Source organism: Echinops telfairi, unplaced genomic scaffold (assembly GCF_000313985.2).
Source record: "Echinops telfairi isolate 266 unplaced genomic scaffold, ASM31398v2 ScPeMD7_18;HRSCAF=68, whole genome shotgun sequence".
NCBI classification, from domain to species: Eukaryota; Metazoa; Chordata; class Mammalia; order Afrosoricida; family Tenrecidae; genus Echinops; species Echinops telfairi.
Window position 1 is genome coordinate 35,128,444 of NW_022103915.1, and position 17,607 is coordinate 35,146,050.

General features: G+C 40.2%; 1 protein-coding gene across 1 annotated transcript in view; it reads left to right on the top strand.

The window, feature by feature from the left end:
- LOC101657472 (synaptojanin 2 binding protein) overlaps window positions 1–16,483 on the top strand; it is a 37,666-nt gene extending 21,183 nt beyond the window's left edge. The window contains exons 3-4 of the mRNA XM_013003739.2: window positions 10,330–10,425; window positions 15,190–16,483. Coding sequence (XP_012859193.1) covers window positions 10,330–10,425; window positions 15,190–15,330 — 237 coding nt within the window. The 3' untranslated portion in view covers window positions 15,331–16,483. The remainder of the gene's footprint in view (window positions 1–10,329; window positions 10,426–15,189) is intronic.
- Window positions 16,484–17,607: the final 1,124 nt, after the last annotated feature.

Consider the following 17,607-nt stretch of genomic DNA (forward strand, 5'->3'; position numbering starts at 1 on the left):
GATTATTTTGAGCTCAGTATTCCTGTCATTAAATGTCATGTGGTGACTCAGATCCCCCTTTTGCATTCAAATAACAAAGAAACTTTGATTTTGATACTGAACTGGTGCCATATTTGGCTTTTTTAAAAATTTTTTTTACAAAATTGCATTTTTTCTATGCTTGCTCTTGTTCTTTTAAAACTGTTGGCCTTGAGTTTATTCAAACATGTTATAAGGAAAGACCAGGCCCTGAAAAAAAAGGGCATGATGTTTAGTAGAGAGTCAGAAATAGAGAAAGATTTCCAGTGTGCTGGATTGACATATTGGCTGCAACAGTGGGCTCCAACTTAACAAGTGTGAGGATGGTGCTGTACTGGTCGGTGCTTTGTTCTGTTGTCATTGTGTCACTGTTGTCCTGTTGCCACTGAGAGTTGTAGTCAACCGGATGGCAGTACTACCACCACCAAGGATCAAGCTTAATAGTAGTCTAAGAATACTCAGTTGAGTAGTTATTTGTACCCAAAGTGAGGTCCAAGGACCAGTATTCTGGCCATCTCCTGGGAGCTTGTTAGAAATACAATACAATCTCAAGATTCACCCCAGATCTATTGAATCAGAATCTGCATATTAACAAGATTTCCCAGTGAGTCTGTGCAAAAAAAAGTTTGCTGTCAGTAAATGCTTTTCATACTTTTAACATCAGCATCTTTAATAGGAAAGACATCTTACATATAGGTTATTGAAACAAAAGTTTAAAAGCACAAGTTTTTCTTTAAATGATACATTCTGACATTTAGTGATGTTCTCTAATTTTACTTCACTATTGTTCTTGGTACACTAGTTTTTAATCGATCAATAGACCTGTATTTGAAAAATCATTACTCCAGATTATGGAACATCACTAATGAAATCTGCAGAGTACCTATTAAATGGAGAAAGCAGGCTGTGTGTGGAAAACATGTAGAAACCATTCAAAGAGTGTAGGTTAGAGTTCAGTTGGATAAGAGGACTCTCCAACTTTCGAACAAACACTTGAAGGGCTTGATAAAACACGGATTGTTAAAATGGGGTCTAAATTGTGCATTTATAACAAGTTTTTAGGTGACATTAATGCTGGTGATGTAGTGATCACACCTTGAGGATCCCTAATCTACAAGTTTATATCGGTAAGAATAGTGATAGAGTTGGCTCTCTAGAGATCTACAGGTAAAATCTACAGAAATTGGTGATTAGTCACTATGCTGCTAAAGACATTTGTAAAGATATTTAGAGAAGGTACATGGTGAGTAGTAAAATAGCAGGATACAAAGTTTGTTTATAAACATCAATTGCTTTCCTAGATAATAGCAATGACCACCTGTCTGATAGAAGCAATCTGTTTCATGGATTACAACTCAATGTATCCAAAAGTCATTGCTGTCGAGTTAATTCCAACTCATAGCAACTGTAGAGGACAAAGTAGAACTGCCCCTATGGGCTTCTGAGACTAACTCTTTATGCGAATAGAAAGCCTCATTTGTCTCCTTGAGCCCAAAGTGCAACCTACGATGCCACCAGGGCTGCACAACTCAATGTAAAGAACACCAAGATACCCAAAAATGGACCAATGGCAAACATCATAACAAATGGAAATAAGATTAAAGTTTGTCAAGTATTTCATTTTGCTTGCATCCAAAATTAGTGCCCATGGAAATAGCAGTCAGGAAATCGCTAGTGTATTGCATTGATCCATTGTGCTGCACAAGACCTCTTTAAAGTATTGAAGAGCAAGGAGGTCACTTTGAGAACTAAAGTGTACTGACCCCAGCCATGATATTTTCATATGCATGTGAACATTGGACAATGAATAAGAAGAAACAAAGAAGAATCAATGCATTTGAATAATTATGATGTCGAAGAATATTGAAAATACTATAGCCTGCCGGAGCCCTGATGACATAGTGGTTATGTATTGGACTGATAACCATAGGATCAGCTGTTCAAAATTGCCAGCTGCTCTGAGGGATAGAGGAGAGGCTTTCTACTCCCGTAGAGAGTTACAGTCTTAGAAAAGCCCCGGAGCACTTCTACATCTTACAGGGTCCCTATGAGTCGGGATTGACTTGATGACAGTGAGCTGAACTGGTGAACTGCCAGAACGCCCAAAGCCGTCTGTGAAGAACCTATAGTCAAAATGTTCTTTGGAAGCAAGGATGGCAAGACTTAGTCTCATGTACTTTGGACATGTTAAGAGAGACTAGACCTTGAAAGGGACATCATGCTTAGTAAAATGGAGGGGCATAGAAAAATAGGAAGAGCCTTAAAGAGATGGATTGACTGTGGCAGCAACGATGGGCACAAACATAACTGTGAGGATGGCGCAAAACTGGGAAGTGTTTCCTTCCCAGTGTTTCTGCATAGGTTTGTTTCCTTCCCAGTGTTTCTGCATAGGTTTGCTATGAGTCTGAACCAACTCAACAGCTCCCAACAAAAACATAACAGCAGTGAACAATTGGAGTTTGGAATGAAAAACACAGCACTATTTACTTTAGCAATAGCAACAAAAGGAAATACATATAAATCAGACAAACTGTGTGCATAGCATGTATGCAGACACACAGCACTTCCTTGTTTGTATACCCCAGCAATGTGAACGGGAAATGAGAAATGTTCAGTAGTGTTTAAACGCATAAAATGACTAGGAAAACATTGAATTAGGATTGTGAAGTATTGATTTATTCTATGAAATGTATGTGGCATTACTGTAAGAAACTTGAAAGGACCCAAATAAATGGAAAGGTATACAATGTTCCCTGTGATTGAAAGACTATCAATAAGAGGTTGATACTGTCCAAGGTGCATTACAGGTTTAAAGCAATCCATCTCAAAATTGAGCAGCCTTTTCTTCAGAAATGGGAAAAAAAACAATCTTCAAATGTATATGGGATTGCATTGGCCTCCAAATAGTTGAAACAATCTCAAAAAAGAACAACTTAGGGGAACTCTTCTGATTTGAAAATATACTATACAGACACAGTAATGAGAACAGTGTGGCCTTAGTTTAATGATAAGGATACATAATGATAGGGATACAGTAGAATAGAATTGAGAGTCTAGACATAGGTTAATACATTTATGGCTAATTAACTTTTTATGTTGTTGTTAGGTGCTGTTGAATTGGTTCTAACCCATAGCTGCCCTAGGTACAGAAGCAAGAAATACTTCCCAGCCCTGTGCCATCCTCACAGTTGTTCTCTTGTTTGAGCCCATTGTTGCAGCCACTGTATCAATCCATCTTGTCCAGTCTTCCAATTTTTCGCTGTCCCTCTACCAGTGCCAAATCCAATCAATGGTCTTTAACAAGTGTTCCTGGGACAACTGAATCTGCACATGGAAAATAATGAAGTTGGATCTATTTCTCATACTACAAATGAAAATTAACTCAATGTGGATCAATAGTCTAAATATGAGCACTAAAGCCATAAAAATCTTAGAAGAAGATGTATGGGGAAAGCTGCAGGATCTTTTTGCCGATGAGTTCTTTAGATATGACACTGAAATCACAAGAAAAAGGAAAATAGATATATGGGATTCTCTCATAATTAAAAACTTTTGTGCATCAAGTGTCTTTATCAAGAAAGAAGAGAGCACCTACAGTGTGGGAGAAACTATTTGGTAACCATATATAAATGAGGCTTTACTACAACAAGTATAAAAAGAATTCATAACAGCAAAGAGACAATCCAATTAAAATTGAGCTAAGGACTTGAATAGACAGTTCTCCACAGAAATTATACAAATGACCAATTGTGCTTGAAGAAGATGCTCATTACCATTAGGCATTATTGTTACATGCCATCAATTTTTTTTCCAACTCATAATGCCCCTTTAGGACAAGTGTAGAACTGCCACATAAGAATTTCTTAGACTGTATGTAACCTTCACAGGAACAGAGCACCAGACTTTCTCCCACAGACTTGTCAGTCTATTGGAACACGTGGTCATTAAGTTAGCCAAGCAAGCATGAGGCAAATCAAAACTTCGGTGGGACAGCCCTTTACTATTTGGGTGGGTATTATAAAAGCCACAGAAAATACTAAGCGTTGGTGAGAGTGTAAGAAATTTGAACTCTCATTCAAAACTTATGGGTATGTAAAAGGGTATAGCCACTGTAGGAAAGAGTTTAGTACTTCCTTTAAAAGTTAAACATAGACTTGTCATATGACCTTCTCATAGATACAGGGTAAGTCAAAATGTATTGCTACAAAACCATAGATCATTTGATTAAACAAAAATATCAAAATGTAAAACTATTGTTTCTTGACCTTGCTTCCATTTAGGGCTACACATGTTTGAAGGCTACCCTCCTCCCCCCATCTCTCTTAACCTTTCCCCATACTAAGAAACTCACTGCCATTGAGTCAATGATGACTCATGGTGACCCTCTCGGACCAGGTTGAACTAACTACACCCATGGCTTTCTGAGACTGTAACTCTTTATAGGTATAGAAAGTCCCACCTTTCTTCCAAGGGGTAGCTGGTAGTTTTGACTGCCTGAACTTGTGGTTCACCATCCATCTCATAAGTATTTCACCAGAGTAGAACTGCCCCTGTCGGTTTCTGAGATTGTAACTCTTTAGGGGAGTAAAAAGCCTTGCTTTTCCTCCTGCAGAGCAGCTGGTGGTTTTGAACTGCTGGCCTGGTAGTTAGCAACCCAACTCATAGCCACTACAATACCAGGGCTGCTTGCTGTGATCTGATTGATAGGTTGGACTCCACCCCTATACTTTCACACAGGCTCAAGTTGATAAAAAATCTTATCACTGCACTACCAAGAAATAAATCAGAAACACTGTCAGCAAGTAAATTCCAATTCACAGTGATCCCACAGGACAGGGTAGAACTGCTCCTATAACTGTTTCCAAGACAGTAACTCCCATGGAGTGGCTGATGGCTTCTAAACTGTTGACAGTGCACTTGGCAGCCCAGCACGTACCCACGACGCTCTGGGGTGGAAGTGACGTGATGGGAGGTCAATTATCTGATTGACACCAGATCGACATTGCAGTTTGGGCGTACTCCATGCACTCAACTCATGTTCTTTTTAAATGCTCTGTAATTTCTGGTACCAGACTGTAGAATAGATGGGGGAAGGGCTCACAACAGAATTCTTGTAGGGCACCTCTGCTCCCCTCAAAGAATGAGCAGGTACGTTGCGATGCAAAACATTTCCATGGCAAAATGTTCTTACTGTCTCACCAGTGCAGTTTTCAATTTTCTTAAAGTTTCTTGGTCCCCTTGACCATCCTATGTCCTTTGAGAAATTGATCAATGTCACCCCTTTGGGAATTCCCCAAATCAGCCATCATATTCTCTTGAGCTGACCTCTTTGCCTTGAATTGAATTGGCCCAGCAGAGCCCCTCAGAATCCACTATTTTTGTTGGAACTTTTTGTTTTTGTTTTAATACTGTAACAAGACTAAGACAAGGATATTGTTGAGAGAGCTTGTCTGCAGCCATCCACTAATCATGGAGACAAATTTAAACACCTTTTAATGGAATAAACCCATGCCTATATAAGCTGTAACTCCAGAAGTAATACTTTTTATTTACTCTTGTTTATACTCAAAATATCTCAAACCAGGACTTAAATAGATCATTGTATACCAGTTTTCATTGCAGCAGTATTCGCAGTAGCCCAAGAGTAGAAACAGCTCAAGTGTGCATTAACAGATAGATGGAAAATAAAAGCAAAATGTGATCTGTGCATTCAGTGGAATATTATTCCACTATATAAGTAAATGATGTTTAATACATCCTGCCACATAGATGAACCTTAAAGCCCATGCTAAATAAGCCAATCCAAAAGGAACGAGAGTGGAATGTTCCGCTTATATGAACTGTGGAGAAAAGTATATTAACGGGGACCAGGGAAAAGGGGGGCCAGTAGGGGATTACTATTGGAGGGAAGAAAAAATTCCAGTGAATAAAATTTGAAAAATAATATTATACAACTTGTGGGAGAAAACATGATTAACACAGAACTTTGCATTTAATTAGTGTTAATTATATAACAGCTATCTGTATTATAACTATCACAAGACAGCCAAGGGAAACTAAATTATAGACATGATTTCAGGTAGAGCTACTATAGACTCAACACCCAGATTTTTTCAGCTTTGTATAATGTTGAGAATATGCCTGTCAGGCTTCTTATAGTTGTAGCATTTATAGGGTGTACGCTGAAACCAAACTTCAGGAAATTGTGTAATGCTTGTTTAAGCTCAAGTATCTATGTCAGGCATTATAAGGGGTTTAAAGCTGTATTGTGATAGACGTTTTAACTTATTTCCTATGGAATATCAAGTGATATAATATCTAGGTATAATTCAGAGCTTTAAGAGGGGTACAGAGCATGGAGATTGAAAGAAGTCACATTTAGTGCAGGTATTTGGAAGTCTGTATCATTGAAGCAGCACTTAACTGAATTGCTTTTTAAAGTGTAATCCTACTTCATTATAAACAAATGAATACAAACATTAATATATAAACATTTAGGCTGTCATGGGAGCCCTGGTAGTTCAGTGGTTAACTAAGTACATGGCTGGCAAACAAAAAACCAGGGAGAGGTTCAAAACTCAGCAACTCTGGACGACAAGACTGGGGAGCACAACCTAGGAAACCTTATGGGGCAGTTCTCCTCTGTCATGTAGGTTCGCCATGGACCAAATCTGAGTTGGCACAGAACATGTTTAATGTGTAACACAGATATAAAAGGGTTTCAAAAGTCTGTGGAACAATGGGGAGAAAATGGAATTCCCCCATGAATTTCTTAAAGCCACCTATAGAAATGGAACAAATATAAAACCAATAAAAATTCAGCTTAACCGCATTAATATTATGGACAGAGACAAGTTGCCGAAATGAAATCTCAGCTTGCAATGAGATTATTAGAGTTTTGTGATTTAAAGTGATGTCTTTGAGTCAGGCTGTTTGAGTTTGAATTCTGACTTTCCTAGTTTCATTCTCTGGCCCTAAGACAGTTTGCATAGCCTCTCTGCTATAGTTTTCTCATTTTAAAATAGGGGTTCCTAAATTTTAGAACTGTTGTGACAAATAAAGGAGTTGTTAACATGTAAGGTGCATAAATAGGTTGGGATATGTTCAATAATTCCTGGCAATTAATATCATTACTGACTACAATAGTAAAGATGACTTTGAGTTCAGTATTCCTGCCATTAAGTGTCATGTGAGAACTCAGGTCTCCCTTTTGCATTCGAATGACTATGAAACCTTGATTTTGATCCTCAGCTGTTGCACATTTGACTTTTGTTCCCATGATTGCATCATTTATTTCCTTATCTCTGTTCCTTCCATTTAACTCTGTTGTTATTGAGCTGATTCCTATTCCTAGCAACTTATAGGAAAGGTTAGAACTCTCCCCTGGGGTTTGCCACATTTTTCGAACAACAGACTTCAGTTAGCAGCTGAATTCTGAATCAGTGAACCTCCAGGGCTTCTTTCTTTTCTCTTAAGATAGCGTGATCCATAACCATACACCCCTCTACAGGGGAAGAACAACAGAAAACATGGGGGAAGGGAGATAGCGGTCCGTGTGAGGGATGAGAATATTAACAATGTACAATCTACCAGGGGGTTATGAGGGGGTGGGGGGAGAGGGGGTGGAAAAAAAGCTGATAACTAGGGGCTCAATAGAGTGTAAATGTCTAGAAAAGAATGAAGGCAACATATGTACAAACATGCCTGATTCAGTTGATGTATGGATTGTGATAAGAGTTGTACGAGCCCCCAATAAAATGATTTTTTTTTAAAAAAGATAGCGTGATAGCAACTTATTTTCAAAGAGAAGGATCACCGTCACACAATCCAGACACCTGCCTGAACATTGTCACTTCAGTGAACAACCTCACAGCTACTCTTCTTTATTGGTTAACGCACACAGAATCACTGAGAATTCATTGCAGAGGTCTAGGCATCTCGCAGTTCTCTCCCTGTGACACATGCATGAAGAAAACAAAGAAAACAGTCGAAGGTGGCTTGGTAGCATGAAATTAAAGTTCATCAACTATAAAGCCCATGTTCATTTCTAGAGTACAGGTAACAGGACTGATCATATTTAAGATCATTCCTAGACATTAACTAGAGTATTTACTAAAGGTAAGGGTATTCAGATAGTATGTGTAGCTTATGCAAAATATGAGGATAAGAATATATGTATGGTCTGGGTCCCAGCGTCAATCAGTTAATGTGATTTAGAGAAACTATGGGATATATGTAGTGAAGGGTTAAATTGGGAAGATGAGTTACACAGCAGATTGAGAAATCAGAAGAGCATTTCCCAGACTCCTTTCTCTTCTGGTCTTCAGTTTAGTTTTGTATTTTGAACAGTAAAGTGGAATTAGCTGAATCATACTTGAGAAAAATTAATCTACAAACAGTGTTTGAAAAGGTTAGAATAGAGGAGTCCTTAAAGGAAAATAAAAACCGAAGAGGAGAAAATTAAAATATGTCAACCAAGAACATCCACAGCTTAAAAGGGCAATTGGAAAAAAGAGAAAACCGTGTATGAGAAGCGTCATGTTGTTACATTCATGGATTTGGCAGGTTGTTACCTGAAGATTCGTGGATTGAGAGATGTGGAAGGGTTGTGAGGTCGTAGCTGGAGTCAGTTAGTATGGATCTGTTGTGGAGAGTGTGACTGTGTATCTTTCTCCAGGAATACTCAACTCATTGGTGACAAGCAAAGTCGATGCGCTATATTGCCCAGGACTCGAAAAATGGCAGAAGATCCTGGGGACAAGGGATTCTAATGATTTCCCAATGCTTTATTGAACTAACAACAGGAACTCCTAGATGGGTAAGGATGCAAGTAAAGTCTAAAAGGATTTAAGACTTCAAGGAGGAAATTCAGTAGAGGAATAGTGTGAAAAGAAGTAGAAATGATGGTCAAGTTTTTAACAGTGTGAGATATTGGAGCTGAAGTACTTTAAATATTGAATCGAATTGGTGTATGCCAATTGGTGCCTAAAGTGAAGTGTAGTTGGAAACTTAATTGTAGTTGGAGGTGGACAGGTCTATGAGGCCAAAGTGTTTATAGAAGATTCATTGAACAAGGTAGTGGTAGGAGATAGAGTGAAGGCAAGATTATAAACCTCATGGAGGCAGAAAATAAGAGGGTTGAATAAAACTGAGCTTCAACTGAGTATGGGATAGTTGGTAAGTCAAGGTTGAATAATAATGCAAGGGCACTTTGATCTTCTTTCTGGTATTTAAAAATCCTAGACACAGGTCCTACACTCACATACTATGATTTTGGACAAATTACCTAATCATTTAGTTTCTTCATCTGTGAGAGTAATGTCAAAATAGTGTTTACCCTGGTGACCTAGTAGATTACAAGTTGGGCTGCTAACTGCAAGGTCAGCAGTTTGAAACTACCAGCTGCTTCATGGAAGAAAATGGAGGCTTTCTATTCCCATAAGGATTTACAGTCTCAGAAACCCACAGGGGCAGCTCTACACTGTCCTATAGGGTCACTATGAGTCAGAATCGATGGCGGTGTGTGAGTTTTTAACCTTTTGGATTATTAGGAGGATTAAATTAGGTAATGTCTGAAAAGCTTATAGCACAGGGCCTATCAAAATGAGTATACTAGATACTCTTGCTGCTGCTGCTGTTGTTATTGATGATGACATTGAAATATATAGAAGATAGTACATTCCGTATAAACTGGGTTATACTTTGTGATTGCCATATAGAATAGTTATCACTTGTGGTAATTGGTACTCCTGACACTAATAAGTATTAATACTCGTATTCCTTCACATCTCTCACCATAAAGCATTCGGGGTTTATATCATAATAGAATGGACTAATGAGATATAGATTTGTGCCACATCAGAATCCATTGTAGGAGGGTTTCACTGGGTTGTAGTTCTAGAGTTGAAACTGGCAAGGCCAGGTATTAGGAATATAAAGGATTGGGTAGTAAAATCTAGAAAGTCATGTTAGCTGCAGGGAAGCAGACTGATGCTCCTGGATGACACAGAAATTCAGCAACAGAAACCCAAGTGTCAAATGGTAAGAGGAAGGAGAGAGCACTTCATGTTTTATTTTGTCCCTGATACCCTGTATTCTTCAAATGCCCTATGGAATCTCAGGTTTAGGAAACCATAGTTTTGACCATGGAAAGATGTTCATTTGAGTTCAAAATAACTTTGCTCACCGTCTTCAACCCTTGAAATCTTCTGTGTAGGAGTTTGTAAGATTTGGTCACATGGAAGTAAATTGTTGATTGTTGAAAAATTGCCTTCTGCTTCTCTTACTACTAAACCTTGTTATTTTTGACAGGTGAATGGTCAAGACTTAAAGAACCTGCTGCACCAAGATGCTGTGGACCTCTTTCGAAATGCAGGCTATACTGTGTCTCTGAGGGTACAGCACAGGGTAGGTGTCACTTGAAGCCATGCGCCTGGCACCAGGCTTTTGTATCATTCTTGGGAATAAACCCCGTGGGTGTGACCTTTAGTTATTTTTGATATTGTAGCTGCTGTTCTGTTTCTCCATTTGACGAGCTTGTCTGGCACAGGCAGGGGTCCTCTGATACTTCTCTTATTGCTAAAGAAAACCCATAATGTGCCTGCAGCCTGGTGCCTAGCTTCTAGGTAAAGATAAGTCTGACAACTAAGTTAAAATAGATTGGGGTTTGGGAGAGGATAGTCAATCTCACTTTTTAGTCGTGAAGAAAGCATCTCTGCCCTTGAAAACTACTAGATGACAAGTTGCAACCTATTCTACCCAGAGAGCAAAGATGATGACGGTTCTTATACCCACTCTATGCTTCTGCCTTTCACCAACCTATACCCTTCTCTTATCACATTGAAGACCCTTTTGACCCGAGCTCTAGTGGGAGCTCCAAGACAAAGGAAATCGAATTTCGTCCAAGTAGCATGTATCCCTGTGTCTGCTACTCAGTTCCTATGGTTGTTGCGAGGTGCTGTCAAATTAGTGCGAACGCATAACGCCCTGTGTACAACACTGTCCAATCATAGGCCGTCCTCCTAATCGTTGTCTTTGAGCCCACTTTTCTTCTGCCTTTCTACTTTACCAAGCATGATGGCCTTTTCCAGGGCCCAGTGTCTCCTAATAACCTGCCCAAAGTATGCAAGACAAAGTCGTGCCAGCCTCTCTTTTATAATTTGGATGCTAAGAAGGGAAGCACAGGTAAAGAGATGCCTCTCAGAAACACCAAGGATTTCTGAGTGCATTTATAGCAGTCTCCATCCTTTAAAGTTGCCCCTTCCCTTTTTTCTGCTATTTGCTTCTCTCGGTTCCTAAATGAGACTTCACAGGCTGAAAGAATTTGAGAGTAGATAGTAAGGAAGTGAAGACAGCAAGCCTTGAAAGATAGTTGAGAAAACAGCATACAGAATCCTGGTGTGATGGATCAGAACACAGGATGAGGAAAGACAGTAGATGAGGTCACTCCTTCTGCCTTGCTGTGTCCCTGTTTTTAACGACAACAACAAAAACGAAACTTTCCATCAAGTAGATTCTGACTCATAGTGACCGTCTAGGACCGAGTAGAGCTCTTTGGGTTTCTGAGCTTGACAATCTTTGCCAGAACAGAAAGCCATCTTTCTCTTGCACAGAGGAACTAGTGGAGTTGAGCTGCTGGCTCTCAGGTTAGCAGCCCAAAGCATAACCCCGAGGCCACCAGGGCTCCCTCTGGCTTTTGTAGCACAGGAGAATATGCAAATAGATTAAGGAAAGTAAATCTGAATTTACACTGCAAACACAGGCTATTTTAAGGCACATGAGAAGCAATTTAGAGCGCCAACATTTTTGAAACACCCATAAGTAACTTTTAGTAAAATAAACTCTTCTGGTCAGGGAATTGGACTAATGCCTAAAAACCATGTTTTCCTACTGAGCTTGTCTGAGGAAATGAATGAAAGATATGGAAGTAGAAGAAAGAGTTTTTGTGCAAGTCTTGCCTTTCGGATTCAGGGTTTTCCTAATTCCACAATGAAGAGGTTGAATTTAACTGAAACAAAATGGTAGCATAATTGTTGTAAATTGACTGTTGAAAGTTGATTTCAAGAAGGGCCACCCTGAACAACATCACTTAAATGAAGAAAACAGCCTGGCCTCAAAGGAAATGCCTGGATAATTGAAAATTATAGCCATGTGTTTATGAGTTATTTTTACTTATTTACATCTGAGTCTTTTACTGTGTCTAATACTATAAAGTAGTATTATAGAAGTCTGTGTCCAGTTTAATAAACTAGGAGAAGTATGGGAGTCCACTTTAATAAAAAGAGTGTATCTTCGAGGACTAAGAAAGCAATTCTAAGTCATGGCATTGCACTTACGTTACTATCAAACCCAGGTTAGCTCTCCCTGTACTCTAATCCTTGAGAATGTAAACATTCCCAATAATTTCCAGAGCAGACCCAGATTAATTCTCTCTCTTTTTTGCAACATTTTCTTTTTCCCTGTACTCATTGTTTTTGTTTTTTCAATTTGGGCAAAAATATGCACAACAAAACATTTTCCAGTTCAACAACTTCTACATATATAATTCAGTGACATTGATCATACTCTTCGTGTTGTAGAACCATTATTGATATCGGAGGTAGTTACATAATCGGGTCAATTTGGGACTTGAGAGGATTAAGAGTGAAGGGGTGGAGTCTAGTCTGTCAATCGGGTCATAGCCAATGAGGACTCTGTGTGGACATGGCCTTCTCCTGAGAATTCTGGGAACGCCTGTATTTTCCTCCTTGGAGGTGGGAGACACATTCTTTCATGGCTCACTCCGAGTGATGCTCTACTGACAAGACACATGGCACTACATTGATAGACCCCATGCCCTGAGAATTGGAGGGACCACGTGGAGACCTCTGCCAGCTGTGAGATGCTTCTACCACCACTGGATCCACAGGACTGCACCCACTGGCCTGTGATCTTCCTGCATTCGGTGTCATTGCTTGTGTTTTGTGAGTCTGAAGTGTTGGGGGAGAGAGCCCCTAATAAATCATCACGGGTCCGGTAGGCGCAACTGTACAGCGATAATAAGTAAAGATTATAGTAATATCATAGAGAGCACCAGAGTTAGAAGAGTGATTGAAATAATGGAGTCAGATACATGTCATGGTAGCATGCTCACCTCAGCCCTGCTTGGTGGTCCACGTGGACAGAGCCGGAGAGCACAAGCAGAGGTCAACTTTATTGCTTACCAAGGCTTATAACTACTTAGGGGTGTGTGATTACAGGTAACCACACAAGTCACAGGAGGGGGCAGTACAATAGGCATACACATCATAGGAAGGGGATGTACAATAGGCATAAGCGTGACAGGAAGGGGATGAGCTAGGAGTGTGCATGTGACAAGATGGGCAGACCTTAGATTCAATGTGGCAGCCTAACCGTGGTCACCCTTGGGTGGACTTGACTTCCCTGGGCTCTCCTTCAGGGAAACAATTTACTATCCTTATCAGAAGGGAGTGGGCCCTATTTATTGTGGGATAAACAGTTGTGTCTGCTTGCTCTGGATGGCTGATAACCCTTAGGGAGAATAACCCCTGACCTACTTCTGTTGACCTCAAAGTGTATAGTCATCTGCCACGTGTAGCAAGCAGCTAAGTTTGGCATATATTTGGGTGACAACTTGGGAGAAATCTTTCTGTTTCCCACATGAAGAGGAATTTATAAATTGGTATCAGACATATGGGCTAATATCGGACTTATGGACTTGATTTAGACTGGGCTGGGATGTTTTCTCAATATTCAATTGCTTTCGTATATAACCTCTTTCTTACACACATATGAGTATGTCTATGAATTTGTTTCTCTAGTCTACCGGGACTAACTCAATATCCATCTTTGCCAGGAGAAGCCAGCCCCTAGCACATCATTATGGGTCCGGTAGGCGCAATTGTTCAGTGATAATAAGTAAAGATTATCGTAAAGTTATAGAGAGCATGAGAGATAGAAGAGAAATATAGAGTCAGACACATTTCATGGTAGCATGCTTACCTCAGTCCTGCTTGGTGGTCCACGTGGAGAGAGAGAATCTTTAATGCTAACCAAGGCTTTTATATTCTCTGGGGACATGCTTGCCCCCTAATTACAGGGGAAGACATACGTCATAGGAAGGGGTTGTGCTATAGGTAATACAGTAATGGGAGGGGGTGATCTAGAGGTATCCATGCAATAAGAAGAGGAGAGATTGGGGGTATACATGTGGCAAGATGGGCAGATCCTAGATACAGGATGGCAGCCTAACTTTGGATGTTGAGTGTTGAACCATTTCGACCTGTTCCCTGGCTCAACTGATAGAGACCATTATTGGTAGGGTGTGAACTCCACCTACAGGAACCAAGCTAATGGTCGCAAGCTTCAGGGAGAAATAATCCATTGTCTCCAGCAGCAGCAGGGAGCAGGCCCACCCCTGTGGTGGGGCGAGACAGCAGTCTGGCAGCGATAGCCTTCAGGGAGGATGTCTAAGTATCTGACACCCCCCCCCCTACATCTTCAAATTGTTCTACCACCATTAAAATAAACTCAGTGCCTCCTGAGCAGAAACTTCCGCCTGAATTCACCCCATGGTAACCGCAGGTCAAATTTGTTTTGATCTTTTTTTTTAAGTAGTTTTCTTGCTATACTAGTCACATAGCATACACGTCCATAGTTAAACTGCTTCTAAAGAGAGTTGTATATACAGTACATCATCACACTCAACTCTAATACTCATTCGCTGATCGATTGCATCCCAATTTACCTCCCCTCCCCCAATTAGTTCTTACTGTACTCTAATTATTGATTAGATTATGTAAACATTTCCAGAAAGAGGGACACCCTAATAATTTCCAGGTTTCCTATAGAATCAACAAACTTCATCTCCTATCTCCATTTTCCTGATTGGATGCTCATAAGGTGGAGAGTGTACAAAAACAAAATTATCTGATTTATCCTCATGTGTCCTTTTAGATAAGTAGTACAGTGAGGTTAATTGCTTCCTGAATTGGGCTTATTTTCCTTCCAGATAATCCATGACATTGACATATTAAATCAGGACAAAGATATGCCAGCTAGTGCTTGGGGTTTGTAGTTTGGACTGTAGAACCAGTCGATATATTGACCTAGATATTTTAGCTTAGAAACATGCATGGGTCACTAGAGTTAATTTGCTTCTTTCCCTTCCAGGAACAAGTGCAGAATGGGCCTGTAGGACACAGAAGTGAAGGAGAGTCAAGTGGCATTCCCATAGCCATGATTTTGGTGCCAGTGTTTGCCCTCACCGTGGTTGCAGCCTGGACCTTCATGAGATATCGACAACAACTTTGACAAGCTTGCTTTTCTCCAGTGCCTCCGGGTGAAGAGACATTCTCTCACCCTTTCCCTGCCACTGCTCTCTTTCCCTCTGTCTGCCCAGTCAACACGTGACTGCTGTGCACACAGAGCCCTGCTGCTCACAACAGACTCTAACCCTCACATGCTAAATGGGAGCGTAAAGGTCTTCTCTGAAGAAAAGAGGAAGAAAGGACTTGTTCAGAAAGATCTGTCTAGCTACATTTCTAAGTCCATCGATGGGAGTTTAGCTACCACCAAAGAGGGAAAGGCCCAGTCTTCCTGTCGTCATGAGTGACACTGGTTTTAGCTGGCATGCTTTAAAGGCTACCTGTATAAGCTGAGAGGAAGACAGGATGTTCTTATTTATGATTTTTTGAGGGGACATTTTTGTGGCCTTCATTTAATCTCTTCCTAACTATGTACTAAGTTGCCTATATTGAACAGAGAATGATGAGAAGAACAATTTTACAACAAAACAAAATTTAAATACTTACATACCAACACACAACCACAGATATACACACGGAGAATTTGACGAGGCAACTCCTCATTTCTGTCCCTTACCTAAGGGACAATCTTAATTGAAGAATTTGAAGAGCTCTATTTTAAAGCATATATAATGAGATTGAGCCTTTAAAGAGTACGCCCAATCGGAGTCATAAAAAATAGAAATTTTAAGAGTGAAGTAACCACTCAGAAATTTTGCATGAACACATTTTACTTCTGTAATATGCACGGTGAAGTTGAAGTCCATTGGTATAAACCAGAGCAGTTTGTCCAGAAAGCATTGTGCTATAAAGATACGTGCCAGTGACATGGCGTGCCTCCCAGTGTTGTCCAGGCTCACCTGAAAGGGTTTGGGGTTGGGCTCTGGCAGAGGCACCACACCCATCCCGGGAGGAAACACTAAGTGGGAAACAAGAGCGAGCCTCCATGCTGGTCTCTCAACCCGCCTTCTTGATTCTAGTGGCAGTTGACACTTGAGAGAGGGGACTCTTCCTTTGGCAGAATGGGCATCAAAGTCCCGCTGTCTGGTTTTTGGTATGATGATAGGATTTGGATTGCTACTTTGTTTTCTTTCCCCCCAAAAAGGCTCTGCATTCTGGCTATTCCCTTCAATAATAAATGATTTGCAGGGAAGGATCAAGGGAAAGAGTCGCATTTGTTTTGTGGAATAGGAGAGTTGGGGGTGGGTCTGTCGGGGAATGCGTGGGAGAGGAGGAGCCTAAGGCATCGTGTGGTATAAAGTTCAACTTCAAGCACTAAGAAGAACTGAACAGACTAATTTTCTGTGTCTAAGAACATGAGTCCATTCTCCAAGTATACTGACAAGACACTGATTATCTTGACAGCAAGATTATGCAGACTTTCCCTCCATAGTGGTGTCCGGTTTTTTAGTCATTATTTTACAAATGTTGATTCGACATCGGCCATGTGAAGGCATTCTTAGCTAAGAAGTAAACATCTGGCCTCCATTTTTTTAAAAGGGATTTTTAGTTTCATTTGGGAAGAGAACCATCAACTAAAGATGGAGTTAATCATGCAGGCTGTGCAGTGTTAGTTTGTGTAGAATTTATATTGCAGATGCTCAAACAAAAGCTGCTGAAGTTGGAGCAATTGAAACAGTTCCATGAAAGAATGAGACAAAGGCGCTTGAGGAGCTCTCAGTCTCGTACAGATACTTCATAAGTCAGTGAGAAGTTAAAAGTGTATCATGGGGCTGGAAAACAGTAGTGAAAGCAATGCTATGTGATGCAACAACAACGATGTACAAACAACTATCACATATCTTTGGGAATTCAGAAAAAGAGCTGTCACTTGACAGGATCAGGCTAGAGTGGAAAAAGAAGACCTTTAAGACTAAATTCCCTGAGGGACTTTCTCATCCATCTATCATTTCTCAATGGTTGGGGAAACTTTAAACAATCCTGGCATTAACTATGCCTTTAGACCTGAATTGTCAGTAGCTTTGAGACTTCTTTAGATGACTACAATGGTAGGTTCCAGGGAGAACACAGTACTCCCATTGTCACCTCTCAACCAGTCCCTCGGTGGGGCTATGACCTCTGATGCCCTCTGAGTCTGAAGGCATGTGCACTGGCTTCTGTAGTCGCCCTGCTCACCTCCCAGGATTTACCCCCAGAGTTTGGACATTCACTCTTGAAAGGACTTTAAGTCATACCAAATCCCAAAATGAAGCAAATAGCAATCAGAAAGGATAACTATTCAGATTTGTTTCTTTAAATAAAGAAAATACCTATCCCATCTTTT